The 24,393-nt window shown below is 42.0% G+C and overlaps 1 protein-coding gene across 8 annotated transcripts; it reads left to right on the forward strand.

Annotated features, from left to right (window-relative positions):
* The first annotated feature begins 551 nt into the window (after positions 1-551).
* LOC126378939 (LIM domain-binding protein 2) lies at positions 552-23,000 on the forward strand. Of its 8 annotated transcripts, none has more exons than XM_050027483.1 (9): positions 552-631; positions 2,736-3,270; positions 7,616-7,691; positions 9,657-9,759; positions 10,400-10,572; positions 11,792-11,992; positions 13,174-13,297; positions 14,589-14,707; positions 15,597-23,000. In XM_050027483.1, the coding sequence occupies exons 2-9, from the start codon at positions 3,107-3,109 to the stop codon at positions 15,759-15,761; spliced, it is 1,125 nt and encodes a 374-aa protein (XP_049883440.1). In that variant the 5' UTR covers positions 552-631; positions 2,736-3,106; the 3' UTR covers positions 15,762-23,000. The 8 variants fall into 8 exon arrangements, with proteins under 8 accessions (XP_049883440.1, XP_049883441.1, XP_049883442.1 ...); XM_050027484.1 differs by lacking the exon at positions 552-631 and adding an exon at positions 632-720; XM_050027485.1 differs by lacking the exon at positions 552-631 and adding an exon at positions 847-903.
* The last annotated feature ends 1,393 nt before the right edge of the window (positions 23,001-24,393 follow it).

Below are 24,393 nucleotides of genomic sequence, written 5' to 3' on the forward strand. Positions count from 1 at the left end.
TTAATATTTGAATGAGTTGATCAACCTTAGTGGGCCGATATAAGCACTGAAAGAGGAGAATCGTCGTCCACGCTGGCGAACGGAAGTCCTGAAGTATTTGTTGTCGCGAGCTGATTGGCCACTTCTATGGCTAGAGTTAAAGTTCGAAACTCCGAACCCGCCACATTCTCTTGCCGTGCTTTTCCTATTCTAAATCTCCCTTATTATATCAATTAGCCGCCACAAATCATCCACAACCATGTCAGACGAAAATGTTCGGAATGAGCGCTTTGTCAGCGATCATTTGTATGTCGCGCTCCACAGTGATTGATGATCGAGAGACCAACTCTACCATGGCCACGCTATCTTATCGCTACGTCTCAAATCCGTTCAGAATCGCCACTTGTGGGCAAACTTGTCTCATCTATTGTAGCCGGTGATTGACCTAACACAACCGGTTTTTCACTATTAATCACTCTGACATAATCTAATCGTGTAACATATCCGAACTTGCCGCGCGCCGACCGCCGCCGACCGGAGCCGACGTTTCCCGAGCGCTTGACAGTTCGTCACTCGTCCGTCACAGCGCGGCACACTTCTCTTATGTATTGAATTACATAGGGTGCAGTATACGCGCCGTCGCGCCGCGCCGGTAACTCTAGCGTTCTCTTTTCAAACTATTTACGCTGCAGTTTCAAAATCGGAATCGGTCGATTACGCCGCCGTCGATACGAGTAAAGAGTGTGTTATTTTTTCTGTATCGATTCGGCGGGCGATAGGCGGTATTTTTGCGCGCAATTGGCCGGTGCAGTTATGTACTCGTTTCCAGGTCTCGGACGGTTCGAGATATCCACGGGCAGTTGGAGTGGCCGCGCACGTGCCGCGTACTGTTTACGTACCGCTGTGCAGTGCAGCGCTAGCTAAGTGCGGAGTCATTGACTCGCGGCGTGACACACATTCCGCGCTGACTGACGGAACGCTACGTCCGCGTTTTCTTGCTGAATTTACACTATTTTTTGCGCGTTATCGTAGTGCATTGTCTAATTTATCGCCGTTATCGAGTGACGTGCCGTCCTCTCGTTTTGTTTCCGAGTTGTGTTCGCGCGGCGTAGACGCTACGAGCGTTATCACAATATCTGGTGATAACACGCTCAACGCGATCTCGGGATCTCGCGTTCTGGTATTTCCTCACGATTGTGCGGTTCTGTTCAGTGTTTTTTATGTTGTTGCAATTGTTTTGATTTTTTGTGCTCCACAGTTGGTACGTCGGTTTTATCATTTAGTTTCACGCTGGAATTTTCTTATCGGACTGATCTCTGTAGTTTTATATTCGCGTCGTGCCGGTTTTTGTGTTTTACGATAATTACAATGGAACATTATCGGCGAGTGACAGTATTTACACGTGTAGACACAATCGTGTCCTATCGATCGTGTTGACAAATTGCAGAGGCGACATCCGCTTGATTCCGGATATGCCGCCGACAATTAACACTGCGCGCGTCATTTGAATTTTGAAAAATTTCGATTTGCGAGCGCTGTCACAATGACGTTCGGTTTTTAAAATTGAGTTCTTTTCGAGGCAAACGCGCGTGCAAGATGTTTCACGGACACGTCTCCCGGTTATTTATAGATGTACTGTTTGATTTGTGTACCGACGCGTCGTAGCTTACCTACATATCTACGGCTGCCGTACCTCGCGGAATGTACATAATGTACGTCTTGTGCTATGTAGAGCGTATGTACAGCGGATATAACAATATCGCGTTGCCAGTGTGTGCGTAGTGTAATGAGCGGTCTATGTGCTAAGAAACAGTAAAAAGTATGGCGCGAATGCACGGAGCGGCAACGTCGCATGCGTTCTGAGGCCTTGCCGCGGTGAAAACAATAGTCTTTTTTTTAATACGTACTATTATAATATTTTTGAATAATTTATTTATGCAAATAGGATGATAATTTTCAGGATGTTTATGGGGTGTTTACAGGGCAATCGATATTGACGCGAAGCGTATGTAGATAGTGTGCCGGTTTTCTAAGAATCTGTTGTTAATGTTTTTTCGCGTGGTAATTTCTAACTTCTTCACTTTCGTGCTTTTACAGTTCTTTACTTGCGTACATTTTGTCGTCAAATAAAGAGTAATTTTTGTTTTTGAAACAAAATGTAATAAAAATTGAATTATTTCCAAAATAATCAATGATGAGCACACAGTGCCGAACCAAACTCAAACTTACCAAGAATGAAATTAACAGTAATTACAATAACAGACGTACAAATCTAAAATTACGTTCCAAAAACGGATCGATACGCACAACGAGCAATAATAATAATAATAAAAAAAAAATAAACGCCCACAAAAATAGCCTGTGGAATAAAAAAATGGTAACCGAAGTTGACCTTTCGAGCGCTCGTCGTTACTAGCCGCCAGCTGACGCGACGTTGTCGCTCCGTGCGGTGGCAGACGCGTATCTACACGCTTATCGCCTCTAAGCTAAGGCAATTTGGGCCGCAATCGCGTAGCAGCTTCAAGTATATAATGGAGTTATACCGTTTTCGCTCGACCGGTGACAATTCTCGCGCGAAAAATTCGAAATGGTTTTTATCAGTCGCGTCGCGCCGCTGGCCGCGTTTTTTACCTTTTTATTTTTCTCGACCTGAATTTTCAGCCAGTGTTTTAAATAGGACGTTTTGAGTAGGTCGATTTTCGATTGTTTCGTGATCTTTCAGCGCGTTATAGTGCCATTTTTTTACGGATTTTCAGCAAGTGTTTTTTAAGCAAGTTTGAAATAAAGTGACTTGAAAAGTTTACGACCAAAGTGACCAAAGCCAGTGTGCAATAAAAAAAATATTTATAATAAAGAAGAAAACTATTTATTGAAGATTTTTTTATTAAAATTCTAGTGAAGTAATACAATTACTTAGTAAGTTTAGTGTAAAAAATAAAATAAAAATCGAAATCCATATCAAAGACCTACGACTACAAATAAAAACAAAAATAAAAACTAAAAAACCAAAATAAAAAGTACCAGGAGAACATAACACGCCAGAGGCGGCGCGCTAAATTCGAAATTTCAATCGCCTCGCTAGTTCGCGTGAGTGACCGCTAGATGGCGCGGTGACAAAGTGGCCTACATGCCAGTGGCGCTGGGCTCGCTCGGCGGCGAGGGCGAGTACCGCGAGTACGGCCACCATCTCTCGCCGCACCACCCCCCGCACCCGCCGCACCTCCAGTACCATGAGTACGCGCCGCCGCCGCCGCCGCCTCTCTACCACCCGATTCCGGACCCCTACTTCAGGTAACCGGGAGTCTTTGTGAAAAAAAAAACACATAAAAAAAATAATGCACATTTAAATCGGACTTTGCGCCTGACAAGTAGGTATTTCAGGAGGTTTTCAGAAAAATATCTATCGTGTAATAATCTACTATCGTGTGCGTGGTGGATTACCAACCTCGGTATCAGGGTTATTATTGAGCCGCTAAAGGCCCCTGACATGACTGCTAAATTACATCAGTAAGTAGTAACCGGGACCAACGGCTAAACGTGCCTTCTGAAGCACGGATCTTAGTTTTGGACAATCATGTGATTCAAGTCTGTAATGTCGTAACCAAAGTAGGGATCACAAAGTGATTTTTGTGATATGTCCCCACCGGGATTCGAACCCGGGACCACAGAGGAGAATACGACTTGTACGTTTTGAAGATTTATGTATTGTGTCTGTTAGTATACGTAATGGGGTTACTTACAATGGCTGAACAAAAAAGCGCCTGTGGGAAAAGCAATATCTACTAAAATCTAACAATTATTTGCTCCGCACAAGACGACAGGCACTCCAAAGTTTTTGTTACGATGTCACTAACACCCCGTATCTGCTGCCGGATCTGCATGACAACCGCATTGAGTGCTTCGACCAATAGCCGTTTGACGTCCATCTACGTAGATAACATTCGCATCGTTTATTGGTCCAAGCGCTAGATATAAATCTCGCGCGCGGCGCGGTTGTCATGCAGTCATGTCATTCCGTGCTTCGGATCTACTACCCGTAAAAATGCCTAATGTAATTTCTTGATATTTTTGTTTGTTTTTGCTATACCCTCCCGGGTCCATATGTGATACTATAATATTTCTAACAACTGTTTACCATATGGTGTGCAATAAATACTTTGACTTTGAAAATCACCAACCCGCAGTGGAGCAGCCTAGTGGAGCATGGTCTATGGTCCGCTCCGATTGATTAGGTTGAGGTTTGCGCCCATACTTTATATCTTCTCTTCTTCTACCGTGTGGGTAGTGAGGTAAAAAAAAAAAAATAAAAAAAAAAAATGTTTATTTTCTTTAAAAGGTTTTATAAGGTTTTAGTGAGGTGGATTACCAACCCCATCAACCCTGGTGTCCGGGTCACTATTGAGCCGCCAAAGGCCCCAGACATGACTCATGTAACGACATCAGTAAGTAGTAACCGGGACCAACAACGGCTGAACGTGCCATATAAAAGTAAGTGCGCAATGCAAACAAATGTCAAATAGCAATATTGCTTTCTTAGATTAATTGCTTAGATGTGGCCATTTTAACTCCCCAGTTGATTTCTTTAAGTAAATGAAGTTTTATACCCGACTGCGACGAACCGTAAGGAGGGTTATTGCCTTTCTTTTTAGCGAAAGTACATTAACATTGCGCTGTGGCGGCATAACAAAATTATTGTAATTTTCAGAGCTTCCTTTCACCGCTATGCGCTATTGATATGGTTCATAGCTCGTAAACAGTACAAATAAACAGTTCCTTTCCAGTAACTTAAAACGCACCCCGGGCACTTCATACAAAACAATACAATAAAATAAAATACAATAAATATGACACCAGGGTTGATGAGGTTGGTACTCCACCTCACAACCCACACGATAGAAGATTGTTTTCTTAGATGAATCTGATGAATTGCTTCGATGTGGCCATTTTAACCCCCTGATCTTTATTGTTGTCACACCGGGAGCCGTGGTAGCCCAGTTGGTAGAACGCTTGCCTCTCATTTCGAGGTCGTAGGTTCGAATCCAGCACAGGCCTAAATCAATGATTGTCGAATTTGTTTTCCAATTCTTGTTTGGATCATAAATGATTAGAAAGTATTCAAGAGTGAAGGAAAACATCGTGAGGAAACCCACATTCCCGAGAAATGCATTTTCGGAGGTATGTGACCTAACCTGTATTGGGCTGGTTTTCCCTTCGCGGGTTGGAAGGTAAGACAGGCAGTCGCTTCTGTAAAAAACCGGACCTGTCAAATCTTCAGGTTAGGTAAGCGGACTCTGTGAAAACGGGATAATGCTAGGGGATGTTGATTATTGTTGTCACACGATATCTGGGAGTTAACACACATAACATAAACAGCCTATATACGTCCCACTGCTGGGCACAGGCCTCCTCTCAATCAATCGGAGAGGGTATGGAGCATGCTCCACCACGCTGCTCCACTGCGGGTTGGTTGGTGGAACAGCCTCCGTGGTCTAGTGGTAAGAGCGTTAGGCTCACAATCTGGAGGTCAGGGTTACATTCCCGATGGGGACATTGTGGAAATCTGGGGGTTAAAAAAAGCAATATTTGACATTTGCACTGTGCACTCATAACACAATGGTTCGATCATTATAGACGGTGATACGGCTTCCTATTCACGTTGGTCTAATAGAAAGCTCTGTGAGGTGTGGGTGTTTTTAATTTTGTTTTTTTTTTCTGTTTGTGCAATAAAACTATTTGTTATGTTATGTACTCATCTTGCGATGGATGTACCTCCCTGACTACCCCAATAGGGAGTCGCGAGCTTGTGTTTACGTATTTTTTTTTATAACTGAATTGCGTTTTACTTTCCAAGAAATTGCTATTTGTTTTCTTGAGTGTAATCAAGTGAAAACCAACAGCTACGTACTAGGGCTTCATAAAACGTGATTGAATGTGAAGGTTTCACTGTTTCCAAGCTATCCGAGAGTTGAGGGCGTAGAGTAAGAAATAATACGTCATAATCATCAGCCCTGCTGGGGCACGGGCCTTCCCTATGGATGGATAGGGAGATCGGGCCTTAAACCATCACGCGGGCCCAGTGCGGATTGATGGTTATTAACGACTGCTAATGCAGCCGGGACCAACGGCTTAACGTGCCTTCCGAAGCACGGAGGAGCTCGAGATGAAAACTTTTTTTTTGTGGTCACCCATCCTATGACCGGCCTTTGCAAAAGTTGCTTAACTTCAACAATCACAGACCGAGCGCGTTTACCGCTGCGCCACCGAGCTCCTCTAATAATACGTATAGAACGGCAACCCTCTGCTCCCCACCAGCGGTTGAGCTAGGTTTACCTCACCCCCTCGGTCTTACTTTAGTCTTCAATCTTACGTTCAGGAGAAGAGTGAGTGTACACTGGGTGTTAGTGACATAGTAACGAAAACAGTGAGGGATGATTCAGGCCATGATTCTGAGTTAATATCAAGTGGAATTTTCCGTCGCAAAATTCTTGTATTTTTGAGCTGAATCATCCCCCTCAGTATTAGTTACTATGTCACTTACACCCTGTACAAGTACATACAGGTAGATAGGGTAGATCGTAACAAATACTGAGGGGGATGATTCAGACCATGATTCTGAGTTGATATCAAGTGGTGTGTTTTTAAATTATTTTCTGTTCCATACTTTTGCGACGGAAAATTCCATTTGATATTAACCCAGAATCATGGCCTGAATCATTCATCATACCTCACTGTTTTGGCTACGATGTCACGAATACCTTTTATGCCTACCTCTTCGAGGATATAGGCGTGTTATTATGTTATGTTCAACAACAACAAAACACACACCACAAATATCTTTTATTTTATTTAGTTTTTTTATTAAATATATATTTTACTTTTCAGCACGTTCAATAAAAATATATACTTAATGAGAAAATGTGTTTGGATTTCTTGTAGAATGTGTTCCCTGATTACCTTACCGGTTCCAACTGAAAATCACCGCCATAGTCTAGGCTGTAATGCTGGAACCGTTTCGGCATACATTCATAATTGTAGTATTTTTTAATATGTGAAAACATTAGTCTTCTTCTTATCGTGTGGGTTGTGAGGTGGAATACATTAGTATGTCGAATAAATATTTTTTCTTTCTATCTTTCTTCTTGATAGACAAGAACGGAGAATGCTGCACCGACAAGAGCTTGGCTCTTAAATTAGTGATGATGATTCTTCACTATTTAGGGTGGTATTAATAAACTAATCTCAGCTTTGAAACTGCCTTCAAGATCACATGAAACAGTAGACTAGGGCCCTGTGCTGGGAGGTTTTCTGGCCACGTCTTTCCCTCAGCGTTACAGATTCCGATGTGGTAGTAGTTTTTACAGCTAGTTACATAATAAGTTATTTAATTTTTGACGTTCAAAAAGCGCTAACTTTGTAAGCCAATTTTGAAAAATAAATATTTTTGATATTTTTTGGACTAGTTTGAGCATGATCTTGAGGGCAGTCTCAGTTGAGATTAGTTTATGAATACCACCTTTTGATTATTCAATGAAGAAAGCAACCACGTGGTACACGTTCGCGCCAAAAACCCTCAAGGAGACATTTTGTTTGTGTTCTTTTTTCAAATATTAAGATTTGCTTTTTTTTTCTTTTCCAGGCGGCACGCGCCCTACTTCGGGCAGCCAGACTACAGAGTTTACGAGCTCAACAAACGGCTGCAGCAGAGGACAGAGGTGGGTTACGTCTTGTTTCCATGGTATTGTTGAGTTGCTTTTGCGGTGCCCTTTTAGGGTGTCACATGTTTGTACATATTTATTGCAAAAGCGCTATATAAAGCGAAAGTTGATGGTAGGGCTGGCAGAGGAAGACCGAGAAGGACTTACGATGACCAAATTGGAGATGTCCTTAGAAAAGATTCAATACGATCTACTCTGAACCGGCGTTCGTGTATGAAGCGATTGATGAATGTGGAGGAAGCAAGAGAAGTGTGTTAGGATCGAAGCAAATGGAATTCTATAGTCTCTGCTTACCCCGGTGGGAAATAGGCGTGAGTTTTTGTATGTATGTACTTCTAACTACTGTAATACCATGTGACATGCAATAAAAAAAAATCTACACATTGGTGCTGATTCCGAAACAGTCATGAGCAATATAATATGTACCCACTTTAGGACTCTGTCGCACTAACATATTTGACATTTAGTGAGTCTTACAGTTCAATTTGTCAAAAAGTTAAATGTGACATGGTACCAAAGTGATACATATTAATGCTCGTGACCGTACACACCATCTAAATTTAAGTTATACCTGTCATTTTCTTATCCGCCGAAAAGGAAAGGGACGAGTTATCAACAGGCAAAAAACCATCTCAAAACCATTAACCTCTCTCTTTACTGGTATCATACATACATACACAAACAGCCTATATACGTCCCACTGCTGGGCGCAGGCCTCTCCTCGATCAACCGGACGGGGTATGGAGCATACTCCACCACGCTGCTCCACCGCGGGTTGGTGGATGTGTTTTTACGGCGAATAGCCGGGACCAACGGCTTAACGTGCACGAAGCACGGAATCATCTTACTTTTTCGGACAATCAGGTGATTCAAGCCTAAAAAGTCCTTACCGAACAAAGGACAGTTTAACAAAGTGATTTCGACAGTGTCCCCATCGGGATTAAAACCCGGACCTCCAGATCGTGAGCCTAACACTCTAACCACTAGACCACGGAGGCTGTTAAAGCATTATTATATATTAATAATTATTAATTCGCTTCGGTAAAACTTTTCCCCATAGCATTTGTTGTGAATTGCTCATAAAATGATAAAACATTTACGACTGTACTGCCTTTCTAACTCTGGAACTGCTGTCTCAATACATCAGCGCCATCTGTTATTTAAATATAGAATTATTTACAACATACAAAAATGACACTTTTGTCCTTGAGTACGACTAACGCCATCTACATTCTAAATCTAGAACTACTGGTTCCGTACAGCGCCATCTGTTATTGAAATATAGAACTATTTTTTTCATATTAATATAGAAAGATAGACCCCCACTTTTGTCTTTTATGGTGTTGCTGAAATGTCGATAGTCATACTAATACTGAGACAGAAATGAACGGACCAGGAATACATGACACACCTTTTTTTGACGTGACTTATCCTCCTGAGTCCTCGCGTACTTTGCAAAGAGCAAAATGGCGTTCATAGGTGAGTCCTGACTATCGCGAAACAATATTTGTCAAATTTACCGGGCGTACTTTGTGAAGAACAAAATCGTTTTTTTCGTATTGTACTTATCTTTGTAGATAAATTTGAGAAGAGTGCAGTTATTATGGTAGTGTATATATTTGTCTATGTCACACATTTCGTCTGAGCTAGAAACAGGCTTATTATTGTTCATAGTAGCCATAGTTTTATTAAAGTTCAGGACTCAGTGATATAAAAGATTTGTTCTGCCTATAGAACACCCGGTATTAGCAACAACTTTCTTTCTCGGACCTTGGGACTCAGGAGGTTATTGTAGAGTTGCCGCAGATGGCATTAACTACTTGTCCGGACAAATGGGGAGCGCTGAGCTCTCACCCGGTACAAAATTTAAGACAACAGGCCTGAGGGTGCCCGGACCGACCCCACCTAGAAGTCAGGCAGATAAGGGCAGGAGGATGATGATGGATCCGTTTCCTTTTCCAGGACTCTGACAACCTGTGGTGGGACGCGTTCGCGACGGAGTTCTTCGAGGACGACGCGACCCTCACCCTCACATTCTGTTTAGAAGATGGACCTAAGAGATACAGTAAGTATATACCAACTGTGAGATACTAACTAGTTTACTAAGTAGTTCCGCCCACACGCAACAGATGGCGCTCTAACCACTAGACCACGGAGGCTGTTGACACTTCTTAAATAAAACATTAATATTCCACCTCTCAACTACTGCGTTTCTCTTCTAATAACACGCACCAAAGCGCGCAATGCGCGTAATGCGTTCAGGGTGATGCTGGGGTTGCCACGCTACTGCAGTGCATCGGGTATGTTTGCCGAGGCACGGACAGATGGCTTCGATGCCATCGTGAGAAAGCGAATAGCCTCACTGGTGCGGCAGGTACGGGGCAGCGGCAGCGTCCTCCTGAATAGCATTACGGATAGGGTTGACTGCCCTATGGTTAGGCACTGGATGAAGGCACTAATAATGCCTGATTCTGGTGCCTATGATAAATAATGATAGGGTGTTATATATAGGTGTTGTACTACTAACATAGAATTAAGTTTCATTGTCACTAACACTTTAATATTTAATTTGATTGTTAACTAACCTAGTAAGTAAGTGCATTGTTACTAACAAATTATGGATGTATTATCCGAAATAAATTGTTTTGAATTTGAAAAGCAGCCGCGTCAGAAATATAATACAATGTATATCTCTCCCTTTCCAGCGATAGGAAGGACGTTGATACCGCGGTACTTCCGCAGTATATACGAGGGCGGAGTCTCCGAGCTGTACTACACGATGCGGCAGCCTAAGGAGTCCTTCCACAACACAAGCATCACGCTGGACTGTGACCACTGTACGATGGTCACGCACCACGGGAAACCAATGTTCACTAAAGTAAGCCTTTTATTCTCTCTCTCCCTCCCTCCTCTCTCTCTCTCTCTCCCTCCTTCTCTCTCTCTCTCTCCCTCCCTTCTTCTCTCTCTCTCCCTCCTTCTCTCTTACTCTCCCTCCCTCCCTTCTTCTCTCTCCTCTCTCTCTCTCTTCCTCCTCTCTCTCTCTCTCCCTCCCTCCTCTTTCTCTCGCTCTCTCCCTCCTCTCTCTCTCTCTTTCTATCTCTCTGTAGTGGACTGTATGATCAGGATCAGGGTCTTGAAATGAAAAACTCGATCGAATTCCAAATCGTAAAAACGAACGTGTTTCATACAATCGACTACCTTAAGTACTATTTTCAGTATCCCAACTAGTAGGGTATTACGTGCTGGTTGTATGTTTGTCTCGCTCTAATAATAGCGCCGTCTCGTTCCAACGCCGCTTCCTCATGTTGTCTCTTTTCAGCGGCGCCGTCTCGCTCTAACGGCGGCCTTCGCTACACTCTCTTTCTCCCTACACTATCGACAAAATTATATCACGTTGCGCATGCTAGGTGTGTAGACCTAACCTTCTACTTCCAAATGGAATCCCATAGTCTCTGCCTACACCGGTGGGAAATAGCCGTGAGTTTATGTATGTATGTACAGTAAGAAGCAAATATTTAGTGACAGTCAAAGTATACATATAGTTAGCAACATCCAGAACGACCAATAATTAGGGACGTTCAAGGTGGCCGTATAGATAGTAACACTCTAAGTGGCCAAAAACATCGGCACAACCTGCGTGTTCAAAAAGTTAGTAACAACCTAATCGTCCACATATTTTTGTACCTACATCTTGACTGCTTAGATACCATTGGCGCAGTAAGTGTTGTCATATTTACGACGACATAATTGAACTTTTTTTTTCTATTTGACATTGTAAGCGTCTCGCCAATCTGGACGATTACGTTGTTGGCAGTTTTTGATCACGCAGGTTGTTCCGATGTTTTTGGTCACTTAGAGTGTTACTATCTATACGGCCACCTTGAACGTTGAACATTCTGGATGTTGCTAACTATATGTATACCGTAACTGCCACTATTTGCTTCTGACTGTACATACATACATAAACACACGCCTATTTCCCACCGGGGTAGGCAGAGACTATGGAATTCAATTTGGAAGTAGAAGATTAGGACATTTTCAAAGTACGAACATTCCCGGTGATGTAACTCTCCTAACTCCCTTCCCGTACGTTGCAGGTGTGCACAGAAGGCAGGCTGATCCTGGAGTTCACGTTCGACGACCTGATGCGCATCAAGTCGTGGCACCTGGCCGTGCGCGCGCACCGCGAGCTGATCCCGCGGCAGGCCGTGCACCCCCCCGACCACGCCGCCCTCGACCAGCTCGCCAAGAACATCACGCGGCAGGGGATCACCAACTCCACGCTTAACTACTTGAGGGTGAGGGGCCACTGATGTCCTAGACTAGCCTAGTATTTGAAATAGTGATAGCTCTGGTGGTCTAAAAAGCCACATTTAGAAAATAATGATAGCTCTAGTAGTCTAAAAAGCCACCATTGAGAAATAATGGTAGCTCTGGTGGTCTAAAAAGCCACATTTAGTAATAGTGATAGCGGTGGTGTTCTTAAAAGCCACGCCGCGCTCGACCAGCTCGCCAAGAACATCACGCGGCAGGGGATCACCAACTCCACGCTTAACTACTTGAGGGTGAGGGGCCACTGATGTCCTAGACTAGCCTAGTATTTGAAATAGTGATAGCTCTGGTGGTCTAAAAAGCCACATTTAGAAAATAATGATAGCTCTAGTAGTCTAAAAAGCCACCATTGAGAAATAATGGTAGCTCTGGTGGTCTAAAAAGCCACATTTAGTAATAGTGATAGCGGTGGTGTTCTTAAAAGCCACGCCGCGCTCGACCAGCTCGCCAAGAACATCACGCGGCAGGGGATCACCAACTCCACGCTCAACTACTTGAGGGTGAGGGGTCACTGATGTCCTAGACTAGCCTAGTACCTTAAATAGTTATAGCTCTGGTGGTCTAAAAAGCCACCATTGAGAAATAATGGTAGCTCTGGTGGTCTAAAAAGCCATCACTGAGAAATAATGGTAGCTCTGGTGGTCTAAAAAGCCACCATTGAGTAAATAATGATAGCTCAGTGGTCTAAAACGCCACCATTGAGAAATAATGGTAGCTCTGGTGGTCTAAAAAGCCACATTTAGAAAATATTGATAGCTCTGGTGGTCTAAAAAGCCACATTTAGAAATAATGTTAGCTCTTGTGGTCTAAAAAGATACATTTAGAAATAATGATTGCTGCTTGCTAATTTAATTTTAAATTATACTTGTCATTACCCAATCGACAGGCATATTTATGGAACACACGTCAATTTTAAGCAGAAATCTAAAACAACCGTCTAAACATTTTACATCGGCCAATAACCCAGTTAGTATACCAGTAAGATACTTTTTGATTAACCCGGGTTATTCATTCATTTACTCGTTCTTCTTAAAATTTACGACTGTCAATCATCCGTCTCTTTCCTTTTCGGCGGATAAGAAGATGACGGGATAACTTTAAGTAAAATTATGTGTTTTAATTATAACAGTTTGTTTGTCCGTTCCAGTTATGCGTGATCCTGGAGCCGATGCAGGAGTTGATGTCCCGTCACAAAGCGTACGCGCTGTCGCCGCGGGACTGCCTCAAGACGACGCTCTTCCAGAAGTGGCAGCGGATGGTGGCGCCACCTGGTGAGTATGAGCGCTCGGACGGCATCCGTGGTCGCTTGTTCGGTTCCCCGTGGGGGCATACAACCGAAATCACTTTGCGACACTCAAGTTTGGTCTGGACATTGCTGGGTGATCACGGATCTTCTATCGAGTGGGTTGTGAGTGGAGTACCAACCTCATCAACCCTGGTGTCAGGGTTACTATTGAGCCGCCAAAGGCCAAAGGCCTAATATGGCTCATGTAACGAGCACTTATTTACATCAGTAAGTAGTAACCGGGACCAACGGTTCAACGTGCCTTCCGAAGCACGGATCATCTTACTTTCGGACAATCTGGTGATCAGCCAGTAATGTCCTACTGGCTAGGGACCACAAAGTAATTTTTGTGATTTGTGCCCACCGGGAATCGAACCCGGGACATCCGGATCATGAGCCTAACGCTTAACCACTGGACCACGGAGGCCGTTCACGGATCACCCAATTGGTTGAGACTTGGCAGTCTTCGAATAAGTATTTAAAAAAAATACAGACTCCTATTTTATACCTCTAAAAATATTTTATTTTCTCGAAAAAACTTTATATAATAGAAAAAAAAAACATATATTTTTCTTTACTAATTTCAAATATGTGATAATCATTTATGTTCCAAACATGGATTCGAAAACAAATTCGACAATCATTGGTTTAGGCTTGTGCTGGATTCGAACCTGCGACCTCAAAGCGAGAGGCCAGCGTTCTAGCAACTGCGCTACCACGGCTCGCGCTTATTTATTACTTCTTCTATCGTGTGGGTTGTGAGGGGGAGTACCAACCTCATCTAGCCTGGTTTCAGGGTTACTATTGAGCCGCCAAAGGCCCCAATTTATTACTTACATAAGATTACTAAATCTTTTAAGGGGCAATGTATACGTTTTTACAATAAGATTCCCATTGACATTCAGAATTTGCCTTTCAACTGTTTTAATACAGTAGTTAATAAAGTTAGTGATTATTTAGCAGATATGAATGCATGGGATTAACTGTCTGAGAACTGATATTAGGCAGCTAAATTACTCAATTGTATACCAATATTTTATGTTTATTTTTTTAAAGAACGTCTAGGGCCCTGTGCCGAGGTTTTTCTTGCAGCTGCTTTTCCCCGGCTATACAGGTTGTGAGAAGCTGCAGTAGTTTTAGGCGGATGAGACGTTCGTTATGTAAAAATTGACGATTCAAAGTGTAACTATGTTACCTACTGAATAAAGATATTTTTGAATTTGAATTTGACTTGTGTAAGTGTACAATAAGTGATGTATCTAATGCCTTGTCCCCAGAGTCGCAGCGGCCGGCCAGCAAGCGCCGCAAGCGCAAGGGCAGCGCGGGCGCCAACGCGGCGCCGCCCGCGCCCGCCAAGAAGCGCTCGCCCGGACCCAACTTCAGCCTCGCCTCACAGGTTGGCTTTACACTTGACTTAAAAAATCACTCTTCTTCTTCTTATCGTGTGGGTTGTGAATTGGAATACCAACCCCATCAACCCTGGTGTCAGGGTTATTATTGAGCCGCCAAAGGCCCCTGACATGGCTCATGTAACGACTACATACTTACATCAGTAAGTATTAACCGGGACCAACGGCTTAACGTGCCTTCCGAAGCACGGATCATCTTACTTTCGGACAATCAGGTGATCAGCCTGTAATGTCCTAACCAAACTGGGGATCACAAAGTCATTTTTGTGATTGTCCCCACCGGGACAAAAAAATCACTGAACTAATTAATTGCAATGTGAATAGCATTCACATTATTTTTTCTTTAAGCACATAGCCTAGGTTCAATTTAATTGCAAATTATTAGCATGTTTTGATGAATAATCACCATCTTCTGTGAGGTGGATTCCTAACCCCATCAACCATGGTGTCAGGGTTACTATTGAGCCGGCAAAGGCCCCTGACATGATAGATAGGTAGATAAAATACTTTATTGAGTACAATGGACACAAAATACTGAGAGAAAAGCACAACAGGCGGCCTTATTGCTCATGCAGCAATTTCTTTCAGGCAACCTTTGGGTACAGGAAAATTTTGTACAAGTATAATAATAGCGGGTGATGTTTGATATTGGCTAATAGAATTAAGATCAAACCTCAAACAGATTACATATGAGCGAGATGTCTATTTTATTCGCCGTCCCTTTCCTTTTCGGCGGATAAGAAAATGACAGGTACGACTTAGAATAAAGTCAGGAGGTGTCTGCAGGAATCGGCGAGAACTGTCACGATTTAGGAACACTCAAGTGCTGTAGGCACGTTTGGGCTTAGTTTTTATCCCCGTTCCCTCCACTTGCAGGACGTGATGGTGGTCGGCGAGCCGTCGCTGATGGGCGGCGAGTTCGGTGATGAAGACGAGCGGCTGATCACGCGGCTGGAGAACACGCAGTACGAGGGCGACGCCGGCGAGTGGGCCGCGCCGCCGCCCGCCTCGCCCGCCAAGACGCCGCCGCCCACGCACTGACTCCGCCCGCCGCCCGCCGCCCGCCGCTGCCGGTGATGGCGCACGCCCTGCCCGCTCTGGCGCCCTGCTACTCCATCGGGACACCGCTGGCGAGATGACAGTCGCACTTCCTACTAACTTCTAGCGCCCTGGTACTTTGACTCCGACGGAGCTTTAGCACGATAGAGGCACGACGCCGCTGCGGCCCTGGTACTTCGCGAGACTGAGTGCGGTGATACGGGACGGCTCGCGTACTTCCTACTGAGTTCTGACGTCCTGGTACTCTGGGGCTGTGTGCGGGGTTTTGGTATGCAGGAGGCAACCGCCTGGTCCTGCTGGGGGCTGGTGGCTGCTGCCGAGGCAGACAACCCCCAAGCCGCTGCGACCCTGGTACTCTGGGGGACTGTGACGCGGCTTTAGGATGCAGGAGAAGGCTCGGCCACCGCCGTATTGACGTTGAGCACAGCAGTGATGATAGACACACTTCCTAATGAGTTCTGGCGCCCTGGTACTTCTCGAAAGACACGCGGGTTACGGGAAGTTTCCGGTCTAATGTGATCCGAGCCGATGTTTGCGTACTTCCTACTACGTTCTGACGCCCTGGTACTTTGAGAGACTGTGACGGGGCTTCGGTATGCACGAGGAGCGTTGCGAGCGGGAGTTTCTCGGCAGACTACAGCGGTGGTGATACACGCTTCCTAAACTCTGGCTTCCTGGTACTTTGCAAGTGTACAGGAGGCAGCAAGGCTACGTGCGGGGAGTGCTGTCTTGGCCGGCTTCAGTGATACTCGTGTTGGCACACTTCCTACAAAGTTCTGGCGCCCTGGTACTCGGCAGAGCCAGTACCAAGACTATGCGGCTCGAGTGTACAGACACGTAACCTCGCACACTTTCCTACTAAGTTATGTTAGCCTGGTACTCTAACAGACCATGACGCGGCTTCGCGGTCGCCTACCAAGAGGGCTGAGAACGCCACATTGATAAATATTGCTATTTGACATTTGTCGACATTGCACACTTATTTTTACATGCGAAAATGTCAATTAGCAATATTGTTTTTTAAATCAATTCTTTCGATGTGACCTTTTCAACCCCCGTCGAAATGAGGAGTTTTCCAGTTTAGTAATTTTTAGTTCTTTTAAAATGAAAAGAGATGGCGCTCAAATCACTTTTGGAAGTTTATACAAGCAAATAAATGAAAGCAAAATGAAGCAGTCAATTTATTTGCATCATTCGTTATAATTTATTAATAACTAGCTTCTGCCCGCGACTTCGTCCGCGTGGCGTGTTATAAAAGAGAGATCTTTGTGTGTGTGGGAGTGCATATCAAATTTCAAGCATCTAATTTATGCAGTTTAGATTTCTTCATACAATTTTTTTTCCCGCTAACTCCCCATTTTTCAAAATACAGCCATAACTAAACTTTATATTTACTAAGGTATGCATGCATGCTAGATTGAAAACATCTATCCTACGCGGTTTCGATTTTTTCATACAAATTTTTCTTCCTGCTAACTCCCGTTTCCGTGAGAATTTTGCAATATCCTGTTGATACTAAGCCTTAATTTAACTAAGGTACCTGCATGCCAAATTTCAAGCGTCTAGCTTAAGCGGTTTAGATTTTTCATACAAAAGGATTTTCCCGCTAATTCCCGTTCCCGTGGGAATTCCGGGAATTCCTTTCTTAGTGCACCTCTACGGTACCTAAGCTACATCCCTTCCAAATTTCAAGTACCTACGTTTAGCCGTTTAGGCTGTGCGTTGATATGTCAGTCAGTCATTTTCTCCTTTTATATATTTAGATACAATATAATGACAGAAGCGTATATCAAAGTTATTGTTGCTTGATGTTTTGATCACATTATGTATAGAATTATGTTGCTACCATATATTGCTTCTCTTTATTTTGATCAGAATAATAATGGGTGCAGGATGTAATTGTATAAATAAAAAGGGTCATCATTTGTACCCAAAAACAAAGATAAAATATGCATATGTCTGTTATTCATGAAAGAAGGTTGAATGAAGAACAAACTGTACAGCGCTATCTATGTTGATTTCCAGGAACGTACTCTAGAAAGTCTCATTAGGTCATAAGATATCTTTCCTTGGGTACGTTAAGTTGAGCGCCCCATAACCCTACAATAATATTGTACAATCCTTTAATTGTGCAATAATATTGAATAACCCCTTTGATTCCAAACGTTCAATAAATTCTCTCAATAAAATTGACAAACCAGTCTGAACAATATTTTCGTGCGAGCAACATGTAAGACGACGAAGTTTTGGCGGCAAAAATAATACCGTGACTGACCGATCGCGACCGAAAACTAAAATGAAGAATATTGCGCAATGTTAAGCCTACACAGTGAAAGAAAAAAATATTGCCCAATAAAAATTAAGCTCGCTCAATCTTTTGTTCAATCATTGTGCAATGTTTGAATATTGTGCAATATTATTGTAGGTGTATGAGGCGCCTTGTGATGCCGAATAAAGTTGTCCTAAAGCATAGCGCCATCTCTGTATTATAGACGTAACTAACTGGAAACCTGCTCATTGACATAGTACCGAGAAAAATCGATACTTCACTTTGAAAAACCTACAGTATTTCTGACGTAACCACGGAAGGCTGGCCAAGAACACATCGACAAAATTGTGATTTTTTTTTTTTTTTTTATAAGGGTTATGGCCTGGAATCAAGTCCTTTGGGCCAACAAAATTGTGACATTTCGAGGAAGTGTGGCCACTATAAAAAAAAGTTAAACTAGTGTTGCGACGTTCAATATCGATAGTTATGTATAAATATTGTTTTTGTGTCGAAATCGATTTTGGTGTTAATAAAAAATCAATGAAAAATGCATCTCAAACGGAAATTGTACTGAAATTGAATTCGTAATTTTTATTCGACGAATGATACAAAATGAAAGGGTGTTAAAAATACGTCGGTCTATGTACAATTTACAAGTGAAGTCGTATTTTTGCAGGTTTCAGAAATATACATTTAGGATGAAATGAATTAAGTACTCAATTTCCGTTTGGGAAAGACGTTTTTAATCTCTGTACTTTTAGGGCCCAGACCTTCGATCGTAATATATTGGTAGCGATACGCCTCGTTTGGATTTGAATTAGATTAAACCGTGCGACATTAGGACGTTTTTGAGATACTTGATTATTTTTAGGTACCGGATTTTCACCATTGGTGCTAATTCCTGTAAATACCATCTAATTTTATTTTAAGTTATATCTGTCATTTTCTTATCCGCCGAAAAGGAAAGGGACGGGTAATCGATAAGCATAACATTTATGGAACACACATCAATTTAAGCACAAATCTAAAACAACCGTCTAACAGAATTAAGACAGAATTAAGTTGACTGCACACGTTAAACGGTTTGCATACCAGCGAGATACCTTTTTGATTCGCCCGGGTTATTCATTCATTTACTCTCATTCTTACTAAAATTAAGAGCTGTCAGTCATCCGTCCCTTTCCTTTTCGGCGGATAAGAAAATGACAAGTATAACTTAAAGTAAAATTAGGAGGTGTCTGTAGGAATCGGGGCCAATGAGTTATTAACTTATCGTAAGTGCAGTTGGCAACACGGTTGGCTCGACCATTATAGAAGGTCTAACAGAAAGCTCGATGAGGTGTGGGTACTTTGAACTCGATTCGCGGCGGATATACGGTCACGAGCATTAATATGTATACACTTTGGTACCATGTCACATTAACTTTTTTGACAAATTGAACTGTAAGTCTCACTATATCAAATATGTTAATGCGACAGAGTCCTAAAGTGGGTACATTATATTGCTCATGACTGTAGGTACCTCTGACTACCCCAATTGGGAGATAGTCGTGAGTTTATGTTGATTTTTTAAATTTTGTTTGCATTTGTGTGCGTAGCACAGTACCAATATATATGATCGATGGTCTAAACAGACTTAACTCGATTCATTGCGTTCTCTTTTTCAATAAGGGTTATATTTTATTTATCCTAGTACTTTGAGGGGTCATTGTGCCAATATCTGAACAATGTTGCCTATAAGTTATAATATGCCGTCATTTCGGTGAGGGTGTGCTGCCGGCAAAGGATGTTTTCGGCGTACCGAACAGAGCATAATACCCCGCTAGCCACAAGTTGATAGTGTGACTAGGGATCGACGATCCAACGGTGTTATGTTGGAAGTTGTATATATGCGTCACGCTGTGCAAACTTCGATAGCGCGTTTCAGGACATCTGTCAACGCCATCTGTCGCATGTGGGCGGAACTAGCTGGCCAACTAGTTGGGTGCGCCACAAATCAAATAAATACGATAATTTTAACTTCGATGCGACGTCTTCATATAAAAAGCAACATTGTTGAGAATAGGCGCATAGGTGAATAAAAAATAACTCTATATTATATCTTGTCTGCTAATTCGATGAGAAATAATAAATTAGTCTATGATTAGAGAGAAAAAATATCACTTTCGTATTAACAGAACCAAAGTTCGAATTTGTAAAAGAATAGTTTTTTTTATTGTAATATTGAGCAAAGGCGGGCTATTCCCAGACCATAGACAATCTATTATTATTTTTTTCATCGAAAAAGGAGACAGGATGTAGTGATGTTACTTTGTATCGATATTAAATAAACGGTATTTCTTGTATGTGTTGTATATTATCGAGTTTTTTTGAATAGACAGAAATATCGTTGCGAATATCGATACGATAACATCACTAATTATCAATGAGGGACTTTCCAATCGACGTTCCCCAAAGACACGATAGATGGCGTTGTTCACTTTTAACGTGATAATTACCTATTTTCACATTGCTGGGATACATAATTATTCAAAAATGTAATGTGTATGTAATGGCAGAGACATAAAAAACTAATTGTTGCCTGATATTTGGATCACATTATGTATAGAATGATGTTGCTACCTATATTGGTTCTCTTTGTTTTGATCAGAATAATAATGGGTGGAAGTTGTAATTGTACCTTGGTGTAATAAAAAGGGTCATCATTTATACCCAAGAACACAGATAAAAGATGCATATGTCTTATCCATGAAATTAGAAGTTTAAACGAAGAAAAAACTCAACAACGCCATCTATCGTGTTTTTGGGGAACGCCGATTGGAAAATCCCTCAGTAAATATATATATTTAATAGTAAAAATGTTTAATTGTACAAAAATCTATCAGATTAATTTAAAATACTTATTAAATCGAAGTTGTACCTAGTAAAATTTAAAAATTGTAAATTGATTTTCTGTAAAATAAATCGATGGATATTTGAAGTGTGGCAACACTGAGGCGGTGGTTCCCTGTGTACTAAACCCGTGAGTTTGTCTACGGAATGTACGGTGACCAGTCTTAGACACATATGTGTACATTTGATAACACTGTCGCATTTACAGACTTGACATACGCCATAGATTTATAAACTGTATAGGTCTGCGGTGCAAGAGAGACAGAGCGATGCGAAATACTATGTTAGAGCGAGATAGATAGACGACGCTCTTTATACGCGTCTTTCAATCATACGTCAATCAGGACTTCTCTCTCTCTATTTAAGAGCTGCGCTCTTGTCGGTGGAGTAATCGCCATTCCTCTCTCCTTCCCGCCAAATCCTTCACCTCCCGATGCGACACGACCTGCACCTTCTCTTTTATTTGTTTCATAAATGTTATCCTAGGTCTACCCCTTCCTCTCTTCCCTTCAATTTTTCCTTCTATAATGTTTTTATAAATGAATCGTGTCGTATCAAAAATCGACCTTATTATTACTGTACTGTGATCGTTATTTGAAGAGTCATACTGTTTGTTTAAAAGTTTGACCACTATGGTTTCTTGTCAATCAGAATATAGGCCGTTCAAATTATGATCACACTGCGATAATAATAAGGTCGATTTTCTCTGAATCAGAAGTTATGATTGACGAATGATTGAAAGATGTAACATCGCTAATACAAGGTTACACGCATATAATGAGCCTCGTCTATCTATCTCGCTCTGACACAGTCTTTTACATCGCTCTGTCTCTCTTGCACCGCAGACCTATACAGTGTATACCCTCGTATATTGGGTCATAGTGTATTCTATAAAATAAAATCAAACCAGGACCATTGTTATTGATTCCTGTACACACCATCTAATTTTATTTTAAGTTATACCTGTCCTTTTCTTACCCACCGAAAAAGAAAGGGACGAGTAATCGACAGGCATAAAATTTATGGAACACACGTCAACTTTAGGCGGAAATCCTAAACAAAATACGTCGATAACTCGACAGAATTAAGTTGACAGCACACGTCACTCATTTTAAAATTAAGGAATCAATCATCTGTCCCTTTCCTTTTCGGCGGGTAAAAGAAGGACAGATTAACTTCTTCAAACATAATGGCTAACCACATCGCCGTTCTGGGGGTAAAAAGGCCAGATTAAAGCAATTCATCAAAAAAGCAACATTGCTATTTGACATTTGCGCTTATGAAAGTAAGTAGCAATATTGCTTTTTTGATGTGGCCTTTTTCATGATATACGAAAACCAGGTATGCTCAAGCCGCCATTGGTGGCCCATTGATGACGTAGCGTAAGTGTTGCCATTAAATTGGTATCTCCAACATTCCAAGGACATAAATTTTATTATTGAACATAACATAAACTGCCTATATACGTCCCACTGTTGGGCACAGGCCTCCCCTCAATCAACCGGAGGGGGTATGGAGCATACTCCACCACGCTGCTCCACTGCGGGTTGGTGAGGATTATTGAAAATTAAGTAAATTACTGACTAATGTATTTAATTACTATTATTTGTCTCATATATAAAAATTATTAAATCTAAGTAAATTTGTTACTATAAGTACAAAATTGCTAAGTAAATTAAAAATATTGGACGTGGGTAATTTTTTTTTACGAAATTGCAACACAGGTTCGGATGACGTCAGCTGGGCTAACCTTGAAATGTTAGCTGTCAGTTTTGAGCATACCTGTTTTTTTTCCTTTAGCCCCCTGGTGTTCGAAGAACTACCTTAAATGTCAGCAGGAATCGGGGCCTGTCAATCTGTCATATAAGTTAATTTGACACGGTTATGAAGTGTACATACTTATTGTGCGTGACTCTACCCGCGTTGTACGCGCGTGCGGTTGGCGTACCGACGGCGGGTTGTATAGTTATAATGTATTTAATTTTTGAATTTTAAAATGCGGGCACATGGATTATGTGACAGAATATAAATAAATGAATAAATATAGGCCTTAACCGATACTGTGTTGTTTTATTTCAAACTTCTAACGCGTGGGTTGTGATCAGTGTTGTAACGAAAAACTCTTTAATAGCAAGGACCCAAAGGAAAAAGAAATGAAAGGAAGGGATGACATTGTGACAAATTGTGAGGTCAGAAATCAGAATCAACGTAAACGTAACGTTTATTCAACGTAATTATCATGGATAAGCTTGTGGAAGGAAAGGATGACATTGTGAGGTCAGAAATCAGAATGGAAAATCGTATTTCTAATAAGTAATGTGTTAATGATCGTGACATTATATCATTTGTGGGACGTGGAACGTCACTACAAGGGGGCAGCGGGAGGCGAGGAAGACTCCAGCGCCGCCATTCGGAATTGGACCGCAACAACGCACGCGCGCGTCGTCCTTCTCTTATCTAAATATATAAAAGGAGAAACTGACTGACTGACATATCAACGCACAGCCTAAACGGCTAAACGTAGGCACTTGAAATTTGGAAGGGACGTAGCTTAGGTACCGCAGAGGTGCACTAAGATAGGAATTCCCGAAATTCCCACGGGATCGGGAATTAGCGGGAAAATCCTTTTGTATGAAAAATCTAAACCGCTTAAGTTAGACGCTTGAAATTTGGCATGCAGGTACCTTAGTAAACTTAAAGCTTAGTTGCAACAGGATATTGCAAAATTCCTACGGGAACGGGAGTTAGCGGGAAAAAACATTTGTATGAAAAAATGTAAACCGCGTGATAAGATACACGTCACGCGGACAAAGTCGCGGGCAAAAGCTAGTTTAATACATTATACAACTAAGTGAAGTTGTTACTGGCGCTTTTACTAACGGAAGAACCCAAAAACACCTGTCTCATCGGCGTAAGAAGCTGCGGCAGCGACTCTTCCCTGCGGGACTGGAGCGAAAGGAGAGCGTCGGCAGAGCGGTCGAGGCGGGCCTTAACAAATGACATTATGTCATAGTATAAACATTTTAATTTTCGCAGTAAAACCCACCAAAATTATTATTTAAGTTTATAATACACTAAAACAAGTAAAACAAGTCTTAATACTATAGAACAAATCTTCAAATACAAGCTTAGAAGATACGACCAGGGCAATATAAGTGGCATATAATCCTGAATTTAGTTTTCGCTTGTCTCCGCCATTGCAGTAGTTGGTATTGCAGACACATACATGGTAGCGAACCCAGAGGGAAATGCCCCTCGCGAAGGGAGTCAACGACGCCATCGGACTGGTCACACAACCGTTCTCTGTGAACCTGAGAAGTTTCTCCAGTCGATGTAACCTGCAACCGGAAAAGATTACGGATTATTCGTATTTCTCGTGTAAGTTGTTTTTATTATGTGTTTAGATTGTAAGTTATGTGTTACTCCGTGTTTTATAATTTTTATTTGTTAAAA

The sequence above is a fragment of the Pectinophora gossypiella genome, chromosome 27 (assembly GCF_024362695.1).
Source record: "Pectinophora gossypiella chromosome 27, ilPecGoss1.1, whole genome shotgun sequence".
Lineage (NCBI taxonomy): Eukaryota > Metazoa > Arthropoda > Insecta > Lepidoptera > Gelechiidae > Pectinophora > Pectinophora gossypiella.